The 22,931-nt window shown below is 49.1% G+C and overlaps 1 protein-coding gene across 1 annotated transcript in view; it reads left to right on the top strand.

Moving 5' to 3' along the window:
• DNAH17 (dynein axonemal heavy chain 17) overlaps positions 1 to 22,931 on the top strand; it is an 8,024,690-nt gene that overhangs the window by 3,578,668 nt on the left and 4,423,091 nt on the right. The window contains exons 33-34 of the mRNA XM_069655242.1: positions 21,258 to 21,389; positions 21,531 to 21,691. Coding sequence (XP_069511343.1) covers positions 21,258 to 21,389; positions 21,531 to 21,691 — 293 coding nt within the window. The remainder of the gene's footprint in view (positions 1 to 21,257; positions 21,390 to 21,530; positions 21,692 to 22,931) is intronic.

Here is a 22,931-nt window from a genome sequence, read left to right on the forward strand (position 1 = left end):
ATGGAATGGATGCATTTTATTTCTTTCTAAACAATGGTCTAATCCGAATTCTCCTTTGCTAAAATGTTTTTGCATTAAACTAATTATGCAATTTGTTGTTGTTGTACAGTTACTTGATTACTCATCTGCCAGGTCGAGCTTATCATAGAGTTGGAGTTCAATTCAGTATTTAAGCATTTCAGGTCCCAAGCTCATCTTAGAAATTAGTTATCTGGGGGGCGCTGTTGCGCAGCTGCGAGATGGCAGCTTAGACGAGGAGCTCTGCTTCAGGCTTCATTTTCTACTATTGATCTCCTTTTTCGGTGCAGATTCCTGCTTCACAAGACGGACGCCTGGGCTGCTAGAGATCCCAGGCAGCGCTGGCTCCCTTTTCATAAATCTCCAAGGTGACATAGTGGAGAAATCATCCCCGTTTGCACGCCGGTGAGGAATCAACGGGTGAGCCGCCCTCAATACCCATATAGCGTGGCCTCATTCCAGGATGGAGACCACGGCCCCAGAGGCCGATAAAAGAGGCAGAGCTTCTGGGGATCCACTGACCCGGGCTGCACTATGCGCCCCCCCGACAACATAATAGGGGACCCAGGATCTTCACCTGCCCATACCCTTGCACCCGCCCGGACACAGGCACCAACGCTTCCTGCATAGCGGCCCGGGCTGGGGACTGTTCAAACTTGGTGAACTCCAGCTGGTGATACAGGGGATGTGAACGGGGAGGGGCGCCCTACTTGAGTATCTGGAGTCCGTGCCCGGCTCCTAGTAGCAGAGGCACACAATGCAAGTCCTCAGGCTCCACTAGCCGTGAGACTCACATTATACGGGCGGCCCTGCGACAGCTGAGACGGTCCGATTAGCAACACAGATTGGTCGACCTGCGCGGTGCTGGATTCTGGATGCTGCGCGCCCGTTCCCCAAGCCAAGAGCAACGTGACTGCAGCTCGGAACAACCACGGCTTTAATACGGGATCCAGCCTCGCCTCCCCACCCCTCCTGAACAGCTAAAATCTGCACACCGCGACTTCTGCTTTTTTACCTAGCCGGTGCACAGTGAGTACACCTGAGCCCCAGGAGGGGAGTGACTTTATGAATAGCAACAAGGCGCTCACATGGTGTCTGTGTACTTAGGCCTATTAACAAGGGGGGTCCAGGGAGTCCCTCTGCCAGATATTAGTCCTGGTTACGAGAGACTTACCCAGAGTCTTTAGCTCACTATCTTTCACAGAGAAGAAATATCCCAAACATATCAGTCTTTGTCCTGCCCTGGGGCAGTGCTGTCATGATGCCTGCCCCCGGGCATCAGGACCAAGGCCCTCAGCTCTGGGAGCAGGCATCCAGAGATTTGTTTAAACCTCAGCAGCCCAGGCTAGGGGCTGTCTGGGTTCAGTCCTGGCGCTTTAGGCGCCTGGCTCATCATAGAAATCAGTCCTGGCGCCATAGGCGTCAGGCTCATAGACTTTACTTACCTGATGCAGACCATGCTGCAAAAGAGTCCAAGCCTACATGAGGCCTGGATGGGACTATTTTGTTACAGGGACTATTTTTTACTCGGGCGTGGCTCTAGGGAACTTCTTACCTGGAACTACTTTGGAGGCTATTTAAACCACACCCAAACAGCAGCACATGCTTCGTGTTATTCTGCATCGAGAAGCGTGACGCTCACCGTGCCTGCAGCCAGCATCCAGTCTTCTGCCACGCCCGCGTGCCTGCAGCCAGCATCCAGTCAGAGCTCCTAGAATAAAGAAGAAGAAAAGGACAAGGTTATAAAACAAACTTATTTGAAATTCCTCACCTAATTCCGGAAACATTTCATCTTCGGACCTGGAAAGTACATCAGTCCTGCATGCGTCGCTTCGCCAGCACCAGCACAGCGCCGTAGTCACCAGTTCTCACAGCATCTTTCGATCCGGCACTGTCTCCATCATTTCTTCGCTGTAATCCGGCATCTAGGGGACACAAGAAAAAACAAGGTGAGCCAAGGGAATCAACAAATACAACCTCTTACCACCATAGACTTACCACCGGCAGAATTATTCCATAACTCGGCACATTTTCATATGCCGCATCTGTAAAGAGGGAGAAAAACAACACGTTAACGCATGCAATAGTTACCGGACAGCGTTGGGTAACACAGACTCTTACCTGAACGCCAGCAGCAGCTACGAGACCTTCTTCTCACAAACTCAGTTGCAACTTAAGGAAGGAAGGGGACAAGAGTGAACATCGGGCACATTGAACTCTGAACTTGATACTTATCAATCCACCAGGGACTTCAGAGTCAATACTTACCGGAACTCTCCCAACGCCTGTGAACCAGTGAAGTAACTGGTATCTACGCGCCCCTGCAAGACACGCAGGATGGTGAGCTCATCTTTTACGAACATAAGGTGAGGTTAATAAGGGGACATCAGAGGTGATTAGTGGGGGAGAGCGAGAACAGTTGGGAGGCCATCACTAAAACCCCCAGGTGGTTAATCCCTGTCGCCACTTGCAGGAAAATACTTCTTCGGGTCCAGCAGACAAGACTAGGCGGACCAGTCCAGACAGTCATCTCTGCACTACGCATCACGTTGAAGGAGACCGCAGCTGTCCGGGTCCGATCGACACCCCTGTGGGGTCCAGGTTAGCGTAACAGTCCAGCACTGAAATGCTACTCCTCACTGACGACGCCGAACAAGGCTGAAACACGTCTGTGGATGCTTGTGGTCTCGTGCAGAAGGGATGTGACCTAGCAGTTCGGGCTGGACTGCCCCTTTTGGGGTAGGACCAAGCCTGATTTGCATATGGTTTTTCCCCTTCTGTAATGGCTTGGCAGGCTGAAACATGATGGTCTGGAGGGTTGCCCAGAGCTTTGCCTGTGGTTATGATTAATTCAAAACCTTCCAACCATCACCTTTCTGTTTTGCCTTAGGCCTGGAGGGACTGGGAAACTACAGTCTGTGAGGGCCCACGAACATTACCATTTCCAGGGCCCAGTGAGTCTGGTATTGCCCAACTATTTTATACAAGGATGGACGCTCTCTCCTCACCGGTGACTGTAAACCCCCCTGGCCCTCGCTTAAATCGGGCGAGTGAACTGAGGCCTGATACTTTTTGCACGCAGGGTGCAGGACTGTACTGGCTACACCTCCTACCCGACACACAGAACTCTATTGCTTTTCCCACCTCTCCTCTCTGCTGGCGGGCTTCCCTCTCATTCCAATACTATTGGGTGGGACTTTAACACTATAGTCAACATTGACATGGACAGATCATGTACGAAACCTAGACAACTCTCCCGAGCTGCCATAAACATTATTGAGATACAGACCATGCTGGGGGTGGTCGATGCATGGAGATAAATTCATCCCAACTCCTGAGTCTTCTCCTTTTACTCATCAGTTCACGACTCTCATTCTGGAATCGACAGGTGGCTACTGTCTGCTATACTTATCAGATCCATAGATCACTTTACCATTCTCCCTAGAACTTCCTCAGATCACTCCCTGATCATGGTCTCACTCCAAAGGGGGAGGGGAGCGGGGCTACACGCACATGGAGATTGAAACCGCACGCCCTACTAGATACAATGTTTGAGTCGGAACTGGGAGCAACAATAGATGAATTATTTGCAACCAATACTGTATCGGGGGAGACCTGAGCCATCTTATGGGAGTCCTTCAAGGCCTACATCCAGGGAGTTGCCTTGTCGAAAGAAGCAGGTATCCTTAAAGTGATCCGTAAGTTCATTGAGGAAAATTAGCTCCTTCTAGCCAAATTAGAATCCCAAAAGGCCTCATCCCCATCAAAAGATACCCTTAGTAATATGGGCACAGCACTAGGTACCTTTTGGGTTTAAGATGACCGGGAACGCAAGTTCCTGGATGACCCTCAGGCTTCCAGAAGAAATGGTGAATACGAACGCCCTGGGCGCCTGCTGGTTAGACTAATTTGTCCTGAAAGGGTGACCTCCAATGTTCCAGCCATTGAACGAGCGGATGGCAGCCTCGCACTGTCGTCCCTAGTAATTAACGTTGAGTTTTGCTCCTTTTATGAATCACTTTACACCAATGTAGACACCACCTCATTAGCAGAGATTGAATCCTTTCTCGACAACAACCCACTTTCAGTACTGTGTGCAGAGACAAGGGAAACACTAGATCGGCCAATAACTAATGATGAGATATCGCTGGCAATAGACTCACTCTTCTGGCATAGCTCTGGGCACAGATGGACTCACCACTGAGTTTTATAAATGCTACAAGGGGTTGTTGGTGCCCCAACTGATGGCTGTCTGGGAGGAAGCATACCTGACTAGTAGACTCCCTCCCTCACTTAGGGAAGCAATTATCTCAGTATTACTGAAACCTGACAAATCACCCACTCAGTATGGTTCATACCGGCCCCTTTCCCTCATCAATTGTGATATTAAAATATTTGCCAAGTACTGGCCTTCTGACTGGCACCATACATGTTGTTTATCATCCATCCCGACCAGTCAGGATTCATCCCGGGTCGGTCCACGGCACTTAACTTGCGGCACATCTTTTATATACTCACCCAAATAGACCCTGAGAGACAGGCTATAACAGCCTCATTGGATATGCAAAAGGCGTTTGACTCAGTATCCTGGAGATTTACGTGGCTGGTATTGGAAAAGAGTAATTTTGGCCCTCGGTTTCCATCATGGGTAAAATGACTATATTCATCCCCTGTTGCTATGGTCCGTACTGAGGACTGATGCTCCTCCCAGTTTAGGATAGAATGAGGCACCGGGCAGGGCTGTCCCTTCTCGCCCCTAATATTCACATTGTCCATCGACAGGATCCGCCAACGACATGCCCAGAGGGGTGTTAGACTTTACGGGGAACCGTAAATCATCTCACTGTATGCAGATGACGCCTTGTTGTATATCCACTTCCCGGAGGAAAATCTGGCACCAATACTGGAAAACTTGATTCTATTCTGCACCATATCCAGACTTCAGCTCAACTGCGCAAAGTCTATACTCTTTCCATTAACAGATGCTACTCTGACTCCCCATGACCTTCACGGCTGCTCCTGGTCTCAATCAGAGATGAAATACTTAGCGGTAGTTGTTACTTGGCAACAGCCTTCACTTTACGACCTTAACTATGGGAATTATCTCTCTCTCCTGCCCCAGAAAAATCTGAGGGCTGGGGTACCCTGCCAATTACACTGGCCGGGAGGGTGGCTGTTCTCAAGATGGTGGTTCTCCCACAACTCCTATATAGATTCCTGAATATTCCACTTTGGCCTTGTAGTGAATTTTTTAAAACACTAACTCAAACGATCAATTCATTTCTTTGGCCCTTTGGTGCTGTACGCCTAAATCTCGAAACATTATCTGCCCCCTTCCCGCAAGGTGGGTTTGCAGCTCCCAACTTAGAGCGATATTGGACTGCTGCCCAAGCCCACTTCGTAGCATTTTGGTTTGACCCCGCTGATCCCCCTCCACATGTTAAACCTGAACGCCTGCGTCTGAGAGTCTTGATATTCGTTCCTTGGTCCTTCCTCCCTTCAAATTGAGGCTGGAACCCTTAGACTCTACTGGAGTCACAATGTTGGCTTGGAAGATGCTTTGGAAACTGGTAGACACTCCCCATCCCTTCCAAGGGGACCTCCCCTTTGGAACTTTCTGCCCGAGCTGCCCACTGTTGACGGTACAATGGTCAGTCTATAGGGAGAGGCTGGTTTTGACACTATCCGGAATGCTTTCTTTCAAAACTCCATTACTGAATGGCAGGACCTTCCAGAATCTCTGAGAGGACAACCCTCTCGTTGGCTACAATACGATGGGCTTCACCGAGCAATAAAGGGTATATGGCATGATTTCCCCTCATTGTCTCCAGACGATACCTTACTGTCTGAGATTATGAGTGGCTCAACGATGAGGGGGAGGGTTGCCAGGTTGTACGGCCTCATTCAGAGCAGGGCAGGGCTCCCCCCTAGGGAAGCACTGCTGGGAAGCGTTGAGTAGAGATCTGGGTTTGGAGGTGACTGACCAGATTTGGGAGAATATGTGCATGCGCACCCAGGCGGTCTACTTTAATTCCAGTTTCAAACTGATTCAACAAAAAATACTACATAGATATCACTACACTCCGATTAGACTACACCGGATGGCGGGTGAAAAACCTGCTGAGTGCCCGAGGTGCAAAACGGACAATGCAGATTATATCCACATGCTTTGGTCTTGCACACACCTAATTGCGTTCTGGGAAGAGGTTTGCAAGGCGTTATCCACGATGCTCAACCACAACATTGCTCCATCACCAATGACATGCTTATTCAACGAGTTCCCCCATACTGGCCGCGTACTTAGGAGGCTGACTGGTCTCTGCATTCTACTCGTGGCTTCAAGCTGTTATGTGCACCCCTGATGTCGAAGAACTCTGGTCCTCCTTGCAGCCTACCGACAGGAGGCCCAGGAACGTTTGGGCTCCTTTTTGATCATACCTATACTGCCTGAACTCTGGTGATACCGACGACAATGATGACCCACCACCCCCAGACCTCGGGCCCTGTATATAGCATTGCTATGAATGGTTCATTATTATCATCATGATGTAATGCTCGCAAGTTACTTACCGTGGCCCTGCTTCGTCCCGTTGTCCTAGTGATCCTTTATGGGTTTGTTTTTCTGTCATATGTTGATTCATTTTTTGATGCTCCTGCTCTCTGTTGTAATGTCAAGCATGTTAAATAAAGTCTTTAAAAAAAGATATTAGTTTCCTGTGTTGTAGATCTCGGCAAAAAATTCAACAGCAGGGGGCTCTGTGCGGCATCAGTGTCTGTGCCCCTTTACAGTTTCCATTCCAGTGTCCAGACGTGATGTCGATGATGGTATAAACAGCACGCACTGTGCCCTTTACCTTTAGTTTAGTTTTTCCAAATGCCCAGCATGTTTTCAGAATGGTTTGACTCGAGAATTGTTTTCTCTAACGCATGTCATACTTTCTCTATTGCTTTGTGATTCGTTCACAATGTCTACCCCTAAAACAGGCTTCATGAAATATGGATAATGTGACACAAAGATGCTGATCGCTAATCCACACAGTATTTGTCATTGGTGCCTAGGCGAGGTCCATGACGTTGTCAGGTGTGGCTCTTGTCAATCGTTGATGAACAAAGCCTTGAAGGAGAGATGCCCTAGCTCGGTCGGTGTCAAAATCTCTGTCTTCCACCCTTTCCAAGAGAAAATCCACTAAAGGTAGGCGTTCAGCAGGGGTCAATTCTCCCGAAAGCCATAACAACAATCAAAGCACTGCAATAGATTGAGATCTAGGGGAGATTCACATCATTCCTTTTCTTTGTGTTCTAATAAGAAAAGTAAGAAAAGATACCATCAATCTACATCAGATTCCTTGCCCAACAGGTAAGTTTCCCATATGACGAACCCTTTGGTGGCCCAATAGGAGAATTTCAGATTCAAAATGATGGAGGTATTTTTTCAAAGACAGCTCCAAATGTTCCCTCAAAAGAGCCAAGTAAGGGTCCAGATCACACTGTGTCTTACAAGACTGGAAGGGAATCCGTTATGACTTGACCTGCATGCTCCAAAGCCAGAGTCAGAAGACCTCTGAGATGGTTACCAGAGTAGCGTAGACCACCAGGACCTCATTGTAGCAAAGAACCGTGTCAACATCCTTCAAGAAAAGAACTGCTGAAGTTGAAGGGACCTTCGATGTTGGCATCGTCCTCTGACGTCGAACTGTACACTCAGTCGAAGATTGAATTTTTCCAATCTTTTGGATCCATTTTTGAGGGTGATGGCAAATACGACAATATGGTTCCCTTTGAATAAGAATGCTTTAGGGCTTTGAATATCCCAAGGAATCTATCTCGGAGGAATCTTGAATGGAAGAATCGTTTTCCTGTCTCAATGACCCCCAGTGAATTCATTACTTATCCAGCGGTCAGGTTTCACAACCCCGAGTCTCACCTGAATTCAGCCTACAGGACTGTGATGAACAAGGTCATTGGGTAATTGTGCTGAGGAAGCAGGGGACACCCATGCAACGGCCGAAGCCAAAAATACTAAATGTGGGCTGAGGGGGGCCCCCTGCAACCACTGCTCTTCATGTTCGGTATCTTCGGCTTTGAACTAATGCTGGTGACTGAATTCGGTCAAATCTACCATTCGACCAAATATTTTTTAACAATTTGGCTGATACGATCCCCCAGAGCCACCATACGCCCTCCCTTCACCCCACCTCTTTCCTTCAGTTGTCATGTCCCCCCAACAATTTCAGCAAAGTTACTCCACTGATCCTTACCATGCCATGCAGAATGTTTAGTAGTGGTAGAATGTTTTCCTTCAGTTAAGATGACAGTTGGCTGTTAAGTGTGTTAGGGAGGATGTGCTGGGGGTCTTAAGGATTATACTTGTAAGAATAAACAAGCTATTCTTCACTAACTGAACCATGTGACAGCCTCATTATACTTTTCAGCTTAATTAAGTGGTCGCCCGATTGGGAATTCAGCTACTGGGAGCCCTCGAAATTAGTTCAGGATGTAAATGGTGGACTGGGACAGGCTAAAAGACCATTTACATCTTCAGAGTCTATAATCATATTAGTTTAGATCTCATGTGGTGTATAACCTAGGGAGAGCACAGCGTTACCTTATGCTTTGTCCATCAAGAAACCTTGGCAGGTTCATATTGCTCCTCTGAATAAATAGATTACCAGTACTAGCGAATACTGTGGCATCTAAGAATTTGAAGCATGCTGAAAGATTCTGTCACGCCTGTAGAAATTATAGCTGCCCAGAAACTGGAAAACACATTCTAATGGAGTGTCCTTCTATGACACCATCTACTTTGTTAAATCTAGGCGATTATGCCCGTAACCCGACTTCTATCTGTGAGAGCACTTTCTGGCACAGTGCCTGAATACAGGTAATAAGAGCTTGTGTTTGACCCTCTACCGAGTTTACTTATCGTTTGGGCGGCTTCTGGTGACATGTGCAGATTCATAGTCTTCATTAAGTCATGGAGTATTTTATTAGATGCTTAGAATTGCTAGATATCCTAATGTCATTCCTATCACAAAATGATTCATTTCAATGAACAGGAGGATCCCCATGGACTGAAAACTGTAAGAACACTCAGTGAAAATGTGGTCTGTCCGATTGCTTGTTTGTCTGAAATTCTGTTTGTTATTTCATTCTCTGCATTTTATGCATCTTTTGATATGATCTTTTCAAGCTTAAGCTGCTGCGGAATGTTTGTTTCAGCAGAGGGCACTGTGCGTCGATTCTGTTGACTCGATGTCCTTCGAGGGCCTCTGTTTCAAGGTTGAAGTCATCACCAGTATATATAGTAAGTTCAGCGCCCACTGGCTTCAGTTCCGTTTTTCCGATGCAGCTTTCACTTCGAGGGAATTACGGCGCATTTGGGTTTTTTGACAAAATAAATGCCACTTGAGAAAAATGTCTTCATAGTCAGCTTCACTTTACACCGAAGACATGTTTCAAGAAATGCCACGATTGTGGTACCAAAATTTCAATCACTGACACTCATCAGGTGGGTTTGTGGTGTCTTGGCACAGAGCATTGATCGGCTGACTGAGAACCCTGTAAGGCACTAACCAGTAATGTTTGAAAAAAGCATAAAGGGAAAATAGCAGCAGGTAGAACCCCTCCAAATACCCTTCATCCAAATCTAAAGCATGATCTTCTGACGAGTTGAGAGGAGACTCTCCTTTGAGAAAAACATCCAAAAAGCGATCTTGCTTCAGGTGTTGGTCTCACCATTCTTTGTCTTCGACTAAGAAGTCGAAAAAGAGGTGCCACAGGTCGCCATTGTCCTCTAGTGATTCCTCTCCTAAGAGACTTACATTTCCGACCAAATCCTCTACTCCTGCCCAATGGGAAGAGTTTTGGAGAGAAATGTCGAAAATATTCGAGCGAACAGGATGCCCCGGCCCCCTCGAAAGACAAGGAAACAAGCCATGCCCTCGATCCCCGGACGTAAGCCATCGACCCATCGAGAGCCTTGACTCCTTCAGGTGGAGGGTTCAACCCTTCGAGGGCGTTGTCTGCAAAAAAGGCTTCATCGACGTTGTTGATGTTGAGGTTGTTGATGTCTCCAGTCTTGAAGACGTCCACGTCACTGATCTTGAAGAAACCGTTGATGAGAGGCTGAAACTGTCCACGCCTTTAGCAAAGCAGGTGGATAAAACCTACACACCAGTACTGAGAAAAGTTTTCTTCAAATCTTCATCTTCAATTTATGAAGAGAATGAACCTTCTGATGTGGACACTCCACCCTTTGGCCTGGAGTTCGGTACCCCTAATGTGCCAGAGGCCCTGTTGTTAGAGGAGTCCATTTTAAGGACTTATATGAGACCCTCCAGATAGCCAGTGGGGGGCATACATCATCTGAATTGGAATTTGCAAAACCAGACCCTTCAGACTATGCAGGAGCCTCCTATAGGCAACTCGTGACCAGGGTGGTTGACTTTCTAGATTGGAGCAGGCCTGCTCCCCCATTTCAGTAGAACGATTTAACAGATATTCTGTACCAGAGTCCACAAAATGATCCAATCCTTCCATTTCACATTGCCCTTCAGAAAAGGGTTAAGACAAATTGGGAGGCACCCGAGACAATTGCTTTGGCGAACAAGAACCTCACCAAAAACTATAGGCCACCTAGCAGCGACACTAAATATTTGGCAAAGCCTGGTGGTTCAGCCGACGACGTCCTCGTTCAAACAGGCGCCATATCCCACTATCCCTCCTGATAGAGACAATTAAGCGAGTGGATGCCTGGGCAAGAAAGGTTTTTTTCGGCGGGAAGCATGGCATGGAAATCTGCCAACGCCACTTGCGCCTTAGCAAAATTCACGTTCACCCTGTTATGGAAAAGAGAGTCTCTACTGTCAGGACTGGATACTGCTAACAGCATCAGTAGATCAATGGCGACAAGTACTGTACTATGAAAATTTGCGTGGTGGAGAAAGTTGGGAATTTGCACCATTCTTGCAGTCCAGACTTCTCAATAATCCTTTTGATGGCTCTCAGCTGTTCGGCAGAAAGGCTCCGTTGGTAGAGCGAGAGGACAAGCAAGTAATAGAGGCCAAGGGAGAGGTACTAAGTCTACCCAAACAGGGGTTGCTTTACCATAAGCCACTGTTCCAGCCACCTCAAAACCTCTCTGAGGTCTTAATACACAAGACCCCAGTGGGAGGCAGACTGTCTCTGCATCTGCAAGAATAGAGAGGCATTACTTCAGATGCTTGGGCATTAGAAATAGTAGCCCAGGGTTACTCTCACCTTTTCATAACAAGACCTCAGAATCATCCATCGGGGAACCACTCATAAAACTCCAGATCCGTTCCTTATGCAGACATTTTTGAGCCTGCTAGAAAAAGGTGCTTTAGAGCTAGTACCTGTAGCGGAATGCAACACTGGGTGGTATTCCCGATACTTTCTAATCCGCAAGAAGGACGGGGGATTGAGACCCATCTTGTATTTGAGATACTTGCACAAGTTCCTCACGAAGGACAAGTTCAAGATAATTACCCTTTCTCAGATCCTTCAGGTCCTCCAGCTTCAAGATTGGATGGTGTATTTGGACCTTCAGGATGCTTACTTTCATGCGCCTATCCATCGCAAGCACAAAGTACCTGAGGTTTGCGGTTGGCGGTTCTTGCAATCAGTTTCGAGTTCTGCCCTCCACCCAAGGGATTTCACCAAGTTAATGGCAGTTGTGGCAGAGTCTCAGGAAAGGGGGGATTCATGTCTACCCTTACCTGGACGATTGGCTGATAGAAGCCCTGGTTCATCTCAGCATCACCTGCCACTCTCTCCACAGATTGGGCTTCTACCTCAATTTCAAGAAGTCCTGTATGATGCCATCACAAAGACTCCAGTTCATCAGAGCAGTCCGGGATGCATCCTCGGGGAAGGCCTTGCCACTCAAGGTATGGGCTCAACACATTCTGCAGATGTTCACCAAATTGCAGAGTGCCCAGCATCTTCCGGCCTTTGACTTTCTAAGGTTGCTCAGCTCCATGGCATCCTGCATTTTTCAGGTTCCAGAGGCTCACCTGAGAATGAGATCCCTCCAATGGGCTCTCAGGACTCAGTGGTCTCAATTCTCAGGCAAGATGTCAGACCTTCTGTGGGTTCTGAGCAGAGTCGTGCAGGATCTCCTGTGGTGGGCCTTCAAGGACAACATTCTGAAGGGAGAGCTTTTTTGGTAACCATGGGTGAAGATAACAGTAGTGACGGATGCCTCACTCACGGGGTGGAGAGCCCACGCCAATGATATGACAGTCAGCGGTCATTGGTCTCAATCGGAGTACAAACTACATATCAACCTTTTGGAGGTGAGGGCAATCAGACTAGCGCTGATGGCCTTTCTGCCCTCTGTATGGGGAAATAATGTCCTGATAAGGATGGACAACACAGTGGCCATGTACTACCTCAACAAGAGAGGAGGCGTACAGTCACTACCAATGTTCAGAGAGGCAATTGAGCTCTGGTTCTGGGAAATTCAAGAAGGAGTCTCCAAATCGGGAGTTCACCTGGCCGGAGAGGATAACATGGCGGTGGATCCTCTGAGCAGGCCAAGCACAGTCTCCCACAAGTGCGAACTCGCTCAGGAAGTCCTTCAAGAGATCTTTACCCTTTGGGGAACCCCTCAGGTATACCCTTTTGTGACCAGTGTAAAACGGAAGTGCGAAATGTTCTGCTCCAGGGAATTTCCTCTAAGAGGAGCTCTAAAGGACATGTTTGTAGTGGACTGGGAGTTTACACTCCTGTACGTGTTTCCTCCAGTCCCCGTCATTCCTCAAGTCATCAGGAGGTTAAGAAAGTTCGGGAAAACCATGATCCTAATTGCTCTGGATTGGGCCAGGTATATGTGGTAGCCGGACATTCTGGACATGTCCATCTGCCCTACAATGCGTCTTCCACAAAGAGAGGACCTTCTCTCCCGAGAGGAGGGTCGGGTTCTCCATTCAGAGGTCAAGACACTCAACCTTCACGCATGGTTTCTGAGAGGTTGAGATATAAGGATTGGGACCTCCCAGATGGCATAATAGAGATTCTGCTTTCGGCCAGAATGCCAGCAACCAAATGTTTGTATCATTGCCGCTGGAACAGGTTCTGCAATTGGTGCAGAGATCAGGATGTGGATAAGCATGTGGATCCAAGAGTTATTGGAAGGGAGTATCAGCGGCCGGCAGCCTGACCTTTCCACCTCTATAATTTCAAGCTCATGACTTTGGATTGTAGGTGTAGACACCTTCATCAGTGGCATTTTAGAAACCCTATTCATGTGGGACTCTGCTTCAGACAACCCTGGTTTGCCTGGTGTCACACAGGGTGGATCAGGCTGTGGTCTCATTCACCCAGAGATACACAGTCATGCAAGGAGACCAGAGCCACAGGGTTGATGGACTTTTTTTTATTTCCCTCGCCACCTTCTGTTTCCAGGCGCTATCAGCCTCTCCTCTTCCTCCCTCATGTCCTCACTTCTCACTACCCTTGACCCCTTAAGGTCGTCCTCTGTAAAGGTGGATATCTGTAATTTCTGATACAACATCTCCCCCTTCTTATCACCAAGCTACTCTCCTGCAAGCTACTTTGAGTGCTGTGATAGTCATCTGGTGTTGCTAACAACTTTCCCACCTGCAGGGATTCTTTCCTTTAGTGCTTTTCTCTCTCTTCTCCTACCCGTTCTCTTGGTGGTTGTGTGTACTCTCTGTAGTATTCATAAGGTGGTTCTTTTTGTTTACTGCCCTTCCACAGATGCACATCCTCTTTCTGTCTACTCCTTCTTTGTAGGGTCATTGCCTCTTTTGTCAGTAAAGGGATTTCTTGAGGCACCACTTTGAGGTGCTTTCCTCTCCCTCATCTGGTACATTGGTGCCCTATTGCTAGGCATGGTCCTCTGTGGGGAAACTCCAGCCCGCATTAGTAGCACATGCTATCTCTCCCACCCTGTTGAGGTGTGGAATGCTGTGGGATTTTGTCGATGCTGTTGTGTCCTCGTGGCAGCATTGTGAGATCTAAGTGAAAGGTAGCTATTTTCTCTCTGTCCTTTGGATTTTCTATTTTGGTATCTTGGACATCCATCCTTTCATAGATGTGTGCTAGCTCCAATATCTCTTCGATTGGTAGGTTTTTTTTTCAGGTGGTGCTTTCGGAATATTGTTGATGTGCATCGCTCTATAATTCTCAGATGTATTCCTTCATCGTCAGTGAAGTGTGCAAAGTTGCAGTGTGTTATCTTCTTTTGTAGTCTGATGACAAAGTCATCTACCGTTTACGTGAGGTAGTTGCTGACATTGATTGAACATCTATCTTTCAAAATCCTTATTCAGTTGTGTAATCATCTTGTTGAGTGCAGTGATGCCCAGCTCATATGTAGTTCTCTCTTGTAGCAGGTTCGTCTTCAGGTCCCCCTTTACCTCTTTCACGGCAACGTTGATAAAAAATATCCAGGAGTGCGTCTGGTTCGTCATCCCCTATTGCTTTGACAAAGTCGGTAAAGTCCTCTAGCCATTCCTCCCGCCTGGGTCCTCTCTCCTGCTGCGGCTGCAGTTGGAATGGTTGCAGTCTCCTGAGTAACACTGCTCTGGATGTGCTTGTTGCCTGGCCCATTCTTACGATCTCCTGTTCTTCTACCATTGTTATTCTGTACAGCGATCAACCAGTCCTTTCAGTAGTTCATTGTTCCACTTCTCGCATGATTCCGTTTTCCCCCAGATGCTGGTTGTTGAGACTTCTCTTTTGCTCAGTATTAGTGTTTACACTGTTCCCCACCACCGTCTTATTCTTATGTCATTCGGCAGTGGAGTAACTTTGCTGAAAATGTTGTGGGGGACATGACATCTGACCAAAAGGTGCCCCAGCCAAATGAATGGGGGCAAAATAGTGTGCCATGAAAGTTGGGTGGGACAAACACCCCTGTCCCCCCTAAAATTATGCCCATGTCATTCAGGTCATGTTGGTACCCGTTTCCTTCAGTACACTTTTTTATCTCTTACTGTGATAGATGTCAGATCCTCTGCTTCCTTCTCTATCGCAGTATTTCCCTTTGCCTCGTCCAGAGCGACATCACTCACTCTGTCACTGTAAGTGCTCACTCTGCCGCAGCATACATTGGGTCACAAGCCACCTTGGGGTGTGTGTGTCCACTGGTGGCGTGGCTTGCATCAGTGATCGGTGGCCTTCAGGCTCTCTATTGCACACTAAGGCAATGTACTGCTGTCAGCTGGGTCCTCTGCGGTGTGCCACAAATGTGCCGAGATCGGCATGTAGATTGCCCTTTATTGCTCATGAGGCCGGGTCAGCAACTCAACTGCTGTTTCCTCTTTGTTTGGGTAGATTTCCCTATTACATGTTCTTGCTGATAGGTTTTATCCATCAGCAGTGATCTTTGGATACCGAGGCTTGAGCCTGATTATTCCATCTTCTCGGGTTGCGTATGTAGTTGTGGGTTTGGATTCTTCATGGTCTGTGTGGGCTTGTCACACTAGGGCATGTTTCACAGGGTCTTTGCTGTGATGGGCAGCGGGTGGCGGTCGGCCGCAGGGCCCTCTCCTTTCTGATTTTCCGTTTGTAGCCGGGATCGGCAGCTAAATTGGGCAGATTGCCCTTCTTTGTCTTCCTTTTTAAGCCGGGATTGGCATCACAATCAGGAAGATTTCCCTTCTTCCTTCACGTCGTGGTCGTTGCTCGTTCGTCGCTAGTTGTTTTACCTGGTGTTACACGGGACGAGGCTCTGATCTCGTTCACCCAGAGATCCACATTCATACAAGGAGATAACTGGAGCCACAGGGATGGTGGACTTTCTTTTTTTCTCTCATCGCCTTCTTTTTCCGGGCTTTAGCAGCCCCTCAGCTTTCTCCTTTCCTCCTTTATGTCCTCACTTCCCTTGCACCCTTAAAGTCGTCCTCTGTAAAGGGGGATATCTGTAATTGCAGATACAACAGTCCCCTATTCCACATCCACCGTTATTAGTAAAAAGGTGGTAATTGCTGGTGTTCCCTTGAATCCCCGGGAATTGGTCACTTGGTTGCAAGGTGCCTTGCTGATATTCTTAGACAGAATTGAATACGATAACAACTTTAGTGTCATTAGCTTGACAAATCATGTGAAACGTTAGGCCAGCTTTACTCTGTAATCCGTACATTGCTGAAATGAATGAGACTTTAGAAGCTTAGTTTAAATGTCTTTTTTTCTCATACCTGGTGGGGGCGGTCCTGAGCCCTCACAGCGTGCCCTCAAGCCCCCACCTGAAAGGACACACACGCACACAGCCTTTCGGTTCGGGCTTCCCGGTCGCTCTGTCCGCGGCTGGGAACGCCCCTTTATTTATATTCTAGGCGGCGGCGTGCAACATCACGCCGCCGCGTAAGCCCGTCATTACGGGCAGCGCCACACTCCTCCTTTTTCGGGAGGAACCACAACAACTGCACTTTTAACTATAATAACTTTTAACACACAGCTACACTACAAACCACCACTGCACACCCAACACCCCTTTATTGTCAACCACCCGGATCCCTTCATCACAGTTTACTGGCTAAGTGTCCAAGAACATACTCGCTGAGGTAAGCAGGTTTCCCTCGCCCAGCCCTCTGGGGGTACCTCCTGCCTACCTCTGGCCCGTGACGGCCCTCAGCCGCGGCTCCCCGGATTGGGGAGTCTGGGACATCCTCCCGGAGATCTCCATCATCGGGGTCCTCTGGTGGGTCAGCTTCAGGTGGAGTTTCAGTCCGTGGATCACCCAGTTTCTTGAATAAACTCACATTCCGGCTGACGGCAGATCGTCCATCCGAAGCCGTCACCATGGATCCCTTGACCGCCACAATTTCCAAGGGCTCGGGTTCATAGGGGAGTGAGAGTTTCCCATGGGGGTGTCGGTTGCGGATTAGAACTTCGTCTCCCGACTCAAGCCGTTGAGGCCGGAGACCCCTTCGCAGGTTTTCTTGGTCAATTCTCACTCGCCTTTCCATTTCAACCCGCTGGTTATCAATCACTCCAGGCTCCTTCTCCCCAACCTCGGGTAGCAGGCCCCGGGGGCATCTTTTGAACAGCGCTTCTGCGGGAGCCACTCCAGTTGAGGCATGCGGGGTGGTGCGATACACCCGCAGGAATTGGTAGAGGGCCCGTTGGAGGGGCTGACCCTGTCCCTGGGCGATTCGGAATGTCTTGTTAAGAGTCCGCATGAGTCTCTCCGCATCGCCATTGGCTCGGGGCCACAGCGGTGACACCTTCTTTTGCTGCACCCCGCAGCTCTCCATGAGCTCGAGAACCGCTCACTTTGGAAAGGAGCCCCATTGTCTGAGCACAGAGTGTGGGGAAACCCGTGGGCTGCAAAGATCTTCTCCACCGCCACCACCACATGCTCAAACGCCACGGATTCGACGAACTCCACCTCTGGATATCTAGAGTACTCATCAACAATTACCAGGAAGCGGGTGCCCACCGACGTCGATCCAAAGTACGCGTGGACGACCTCCCAAGGCCGTGTGCCTCGGGGCATCGCTTCTATTGCCGGCTCCCGTTGCAGAGGAGAGGCTGCCTGACACCACACGCATGCCGCTACAAAGTCATCAACCCTCTTCTCTAGTTCAGGAAACCAGACCTTCAACCGGAGCCGCGCCTTGGTCTTGGCTGCGCCTTGATGTCCATGGTGGGCCAAAGTGATGACCTCCTTCACTTTTGAAAGGGGGACGACAATCCGGTCACCCCGGAGCAGCAGGCCCGACTCCGAAAACGGGAGGTTGCGCCGATTTGATGTCCTGGACCTTCCTTGGATCGGGCGATACCCCTCCCTCCTTGAACACAAAACCGAAGAATTCAATGGAGGTGCGCATGAACTCGCATTTTTCCTTATGAAGGGTAAGGCCCAGTGACTGGAGCCGTTCCAGGGTCTTTCCCAACCTCCTCATATGGGCCACCTCTGTTTTCGCGAACACCAGAATGTCATCGCTGATGTTGAGGACGCCCTCGAGATCTGCCAGGGCACCCCTAATGATGTTCTCGAACACCTCGGCGGCAGATGACACTCCAAAACTCAACCTCTTATATCGGTACAATCCCCGGTGGGTGGTAAACGTTGTTATGTACCTGGACTCGGGGTGGAGAACGACCAGGTGGTAACCTGCTCGGAGGTCCAGTTTCGAAAAGAACCGAGCCCCTTGTACTTCAGCAATTATGTCGTCGATCGTAGGTGTGAGATGCCGCTCCCTCTTTATTGCCTTGTTAGGGAGCCTCATGTCGACACAGATGCGGACAGAATCAGGTTGCTTAGGTTTTCTGGCCACCACGATCGGAGACACCCAGGGGGTCGGGCCTTCCACCTTTTCGATGATGTCCAGGTTTACCAAACTGTCCAGCTCCTTGTCCACCTGCTCCCTTAGATGAAACGGTATCCTACGGTGTTTCAGGGCAATAGGTTGCACCGACTCATCAATGTGAAGCCGAACCGGTTCACCGGTCATCTTTCCGATCCCACTGAAGAGTGCTGCGTACTTGTCTAGGAGATCATTGATGTCTTCCATGTAGACTGAATAGGCGAAACTGACAATCCCCAGGGCCTCGGCAGCGGCACAGCTGAGCAGGGTGTTGTCACTCACAGGAGTTACATAGAAGCGAGCCTTGATCTGTGAGCCATCATGTTCAACACTGGCTATAAACGCACCATCCAGTGGTATCGGTTCCAGCCCTCCAAACGCAAATATGCGAGCCTTCGGTGTGTCCAGACCTGGGAGGGGTTCAAGCATGTCATAATGTCCTCTGGCCATTACATTGACGGAGGCCCCCGTATCCACGAGCACCGGGACTGGGGAGTGGTTGACCTCCACCACACATCTGGGCTGCCTCCGACTCTTTCTTTTCAGGATTTCCACGCTCGAGACGAAAAAGATGTTCTCCTCCTCCTCCTCCTCGGCACCCTCTGCCTGGGGATCCACTTCGCCCTGATCTACCTGGGCCACATTCGGCGGCGGGTTCTGGCGTGGATTCCACGTCCGTGCCTGACCTCTCGGCACCATCACCGGCAGGGCTGCACGGCATACCCTTGAAAAGTGATCGGCCAGTCCACACCTGCCACAGGTCTTTCCCACTGCCGGACATTCTGTCGTGTGAGGAAGGTCGTAACCGCATTTCTGGCACGACTCCCCGGCTCTGCCTGCCCTGTCGCGGGGTCCTCCACCAGGACGTCTCATGCCTCTGCCACCTCGCCACACGACGCACACCTCCTCCGACCTCACTGACCGGGATCCTGCCTCCATCTTATTGGCCCGAGCCTCCGCCACCTCATGGCAACGGCTGAGCTCCAGTATGTGGGGCAGAGTGATGCCTGCCTCTCTCAGGACCTGCCTCCTGAGTTTGCCAGAGGAGCATGCCTGGATTAACATTGTGCGCATCATGTCTTCCGCGTCCGTCCACGCACATCCTAGGGAGAGGCGGCGCAAACGACCATAGAAGGTGTACAGCGTCTCATCATCCTTCTGTTTGGCCGACAGCATAACAAATCAATCATAGTCCACATTAGCAAGGGGGAGGAAATGTGCAAGGAGTGCCGCCTTGGCCGCATCATAGGAGGCATTGGCAGGTGTGAGGGATTCAAATATTTCCTGGACCGCAGGCCCTGCGGAGTACAGCATGGTGGCCACTCTGCTGTCATTGTCCGTCACCTGAGAGGCCCTGAAATACATATCAAGGCGACTCATCCATCTCCTCCACCGGGGGCCCATGCTCGAAGGTGGCCCTGATGCGTCAAATTCCGGAATGGGCTGCAGAGCAGCGTGGGCCGCAGGTGCTCTTGCCTGAGCCATGATGGGGGGTCCAGGTTGGGCAGCTGGCAGCACTGCTGGAGGTCCTTGCAGGGGCAACTGTGGAGCCGGTATCAGCTGTTGCATTGGAATTACTGGAGGCTGCCCAGCCTGTTGAGGAATCGGTGCAGCGCCTGCCCCATCATCTGAATCTTCAGAGTCAAACATAGGTCTGAGCGCACAGGCACCCCCGCCAGTTGTCCTGGAGGCCGCAACTCAGCCACCATTCACAATCCACAGTGTGAGTGTCTATAACAGTCAAATCCGATACCAGAAACACACTACGAGCCTGACAGCTCACCTGGGACGGGCACCAGCTCCAAGGACCAGGAACAAAGCGTGCTGGTGTGAATGTCTCTCAATCACAGCCTTCTCCGATGATGAAGAGGACGAAGAAGATACCACAGCCACTTGATGATGAAGGGGACGAAGAAAGATGCTGTCTCCATCCGCTGGCATCCACCAATGTATAGGTGTTCCAAAAATTAAGCCATAAGCATGGAGTAGGCTAAGCAGGTCCAGCCATGTTAACCCTTCTCCTGGCTTTCACACGACGTAGTAGCACCAAAACTACATGAAAATCCACAATCCAACCATGGGTGTGCAGATCATGCTACCTGCAAGCAGAATTTCCAAAAATTTGGCCCGGATTCAATTCCCCCTCCAAACCGGAGCTCGGAGAACATCCGCGGCCTACCAGACAAAATGGCCGCCGGCCGCGTGTACAAGCCGCAGCCACGGCGTAAGACGGAGCCTCCAGGTGCTCCGTATATGCAGAAAAATTCGGAAGCCTTCACCGCCGGGCCCGGGCATCCGCACTCGCTCGTTGCCACTGTTGGGGGGCGGTCCTGAGCCCCCACAGCGTGCCCGCAAGCCCCCACCCAAAAGGACACACACGCACACAGCCTTTCGGTTCGGGCTTCCCGGTCGCTCTGTCCGCGGCCGGGAACGCCCCTTTATTTATATTCTAGGCGGCGGCGTGCAACGTCACGCCGCCGCGTAAGCCCGTCATTACGGGCACCGCCACAATACCCTCGTCCCGATTCATGTTAACCAGAGTTTCCTTCGTGGTCTCCAGTCCTGAGTTAGACCACCGGCGGAATGCCATGGAATGCAGAAGACTGCACTCCACTGCGGTACTCTGCTTTGGTGTCTGCGACTGTTGGGACATTTTACACACGCCGGTGTTGCTCCAAAAGTCTTTCACCCTGCAACAATTCCAAATGCTATAGTGCTGCAGCAGACTGTACTCTGCGGTGCTCGGCGCCTGTGGGGACGTTATAGTATTGCTGTCATGTGTTAAAGTACAATTCACAAGGTGGTACTGTACTACTCCTATGTGTTTCTGAATGGAGTGCAATTAAGGACTAAGAGTATGTTGTTCATTTTAGTTTTACATATATTTCGACTTAGTTTGGCAGTAGTATTTATACTATTTGTTATTGTACCCTTCAGATCAGTCAGTTGAACACATTGATTACTTTGCTTATTGGAAGCTTGTCGAGAGGAGACAGACAGAAAATTATGACCATCTGTACCATCGATGTGCATGCTCGTGATGTTGTGGCAAAACTGGTTCTCACTAAGGTACAATTAAGATATACTTGCCGATCTTATTTCACAGATATGTCACTTAGACTACTGTTTACATTATATTGTTCACTGTACACATTGTTTTACACCTGCTTTATTTCAATCGTATATTAACTTGCTGTATTTGTGTTACAGGTTGACAATGTCCAGGCATTCACGTGGCAATCCCAACTTAGACATCGTTGGGATGAAGACAAAAAACATTGCTTCGCCAATATCTGTGATGCTCAGTTCAGATATTCTTATGAATATCTGGGAAACACTCCCCGCCTGGTAATTACTCCACTCACAGACAGGTAAGGAAACTGCTATTTAAACTCTTTGTAATGTTTTGTTTGTCCCAGAAAAGTAACATTTGTTGTGTACTGGTATACTCCTTATTGGTATGACATATAGGCAATTCAGAAAATGTAAAAGTACAGTCACATCTTTGCACGGGTGATCAGTGTTAGGCAGAATCCTGTGCAGTGCCCTTAGGGACCACTACACACACTTAAGACTACAGGTGGTGATACAAGTTTTACCTTTGGTACAAGCCTGTACTACTATGTCAGAGTGGTAGCAGTGGCGGAGCAGCCAGGCTTATCTCAAGAGTATATGAGCAGTAGCAGAGATTACACACAGGGACCACAATTACTGTGACTCAAGCAAACACTGACTCAAGGTTTCAGGTAGAAAAATATTTTTAAACCATTCGTTATAAACACAACACTTCTATTAAACTCAAACGAAAACCACACGTTAAATATACTACAACTAACCAATTCACTTTGTACAGTAAGTCTCAAGGTAAGTACCCTGTGTTGGAATGAACCAGTGTTAGCACAAACACGTTACCGCGAATACGATTGCGATCACTTTTTGACAGTTCGGTCTACTAAACAAACACGTATCCGTGACATTAAATGCTACCGAGGCAAAAACACACTTAGCGCCTGAAATACCCAGAGGGAGTTGGAAAATCACAGACAGGCAATATTTTGGTTAGGCAGGCAGAATCAAGAAACACTCAGAGACAGTAGTTCAAAAGTCAAAGGGCCGGAGCCAGGTTCGAAAGACACAGGGGCCAGTTGCCGAAGATCACAGGCTCAAACAGTTCACGATTCAATGTAGCCAAAAGTACTTCGATATTGTCAATGTTCGGAAGCAAAAGTTATAAAAAGGAGGGAAGACAAGGGCAAGCCTTGGAAGATGAAGAAAAGGGATTCACCCAGTTTCCTCAACAGAATACAGTACCTTGTTCCAATGGTGCAGCTGGTGACCTGGCAGTTGTTCTTGTTGGTTTCCCACAGACCCACAATTCCTGGTGCTTTGTCGTGAAGGAGGACGTCTGAAGGGGGTCTGCACCACACAGGGATGAAGCTGGCAGCAGCAACAAGGAATAAAAGGTGCACCCCTTAAAAACAGGAGAGGCTCTTCAGGTGGCTATCCGGACCACTACAGCAGTGTGCAGTGATTTCGACCACGGAAGAGGATCCTCTGGCTGTAGAGGATGAGCTGGTTATCCCCACCAAGCTCAAGGGAAGAAGACTCTGG

Source organism: Ambystoma mexicanum, chromosome 3q (genome assembly GCF_040938575.1).
Source record: "Ambystoma mexicanum isolate Mex_15411 chromosome 3q, UKY_AmexF1_1, whole genome shotgun sequence".
Classification (NCBI taxonomy): Eukaryota; Metazoa; Chordata; class Amphibia; order Caudata; family Ambystomatidae; genus Ambystoma; species Ambystoma mexicanum.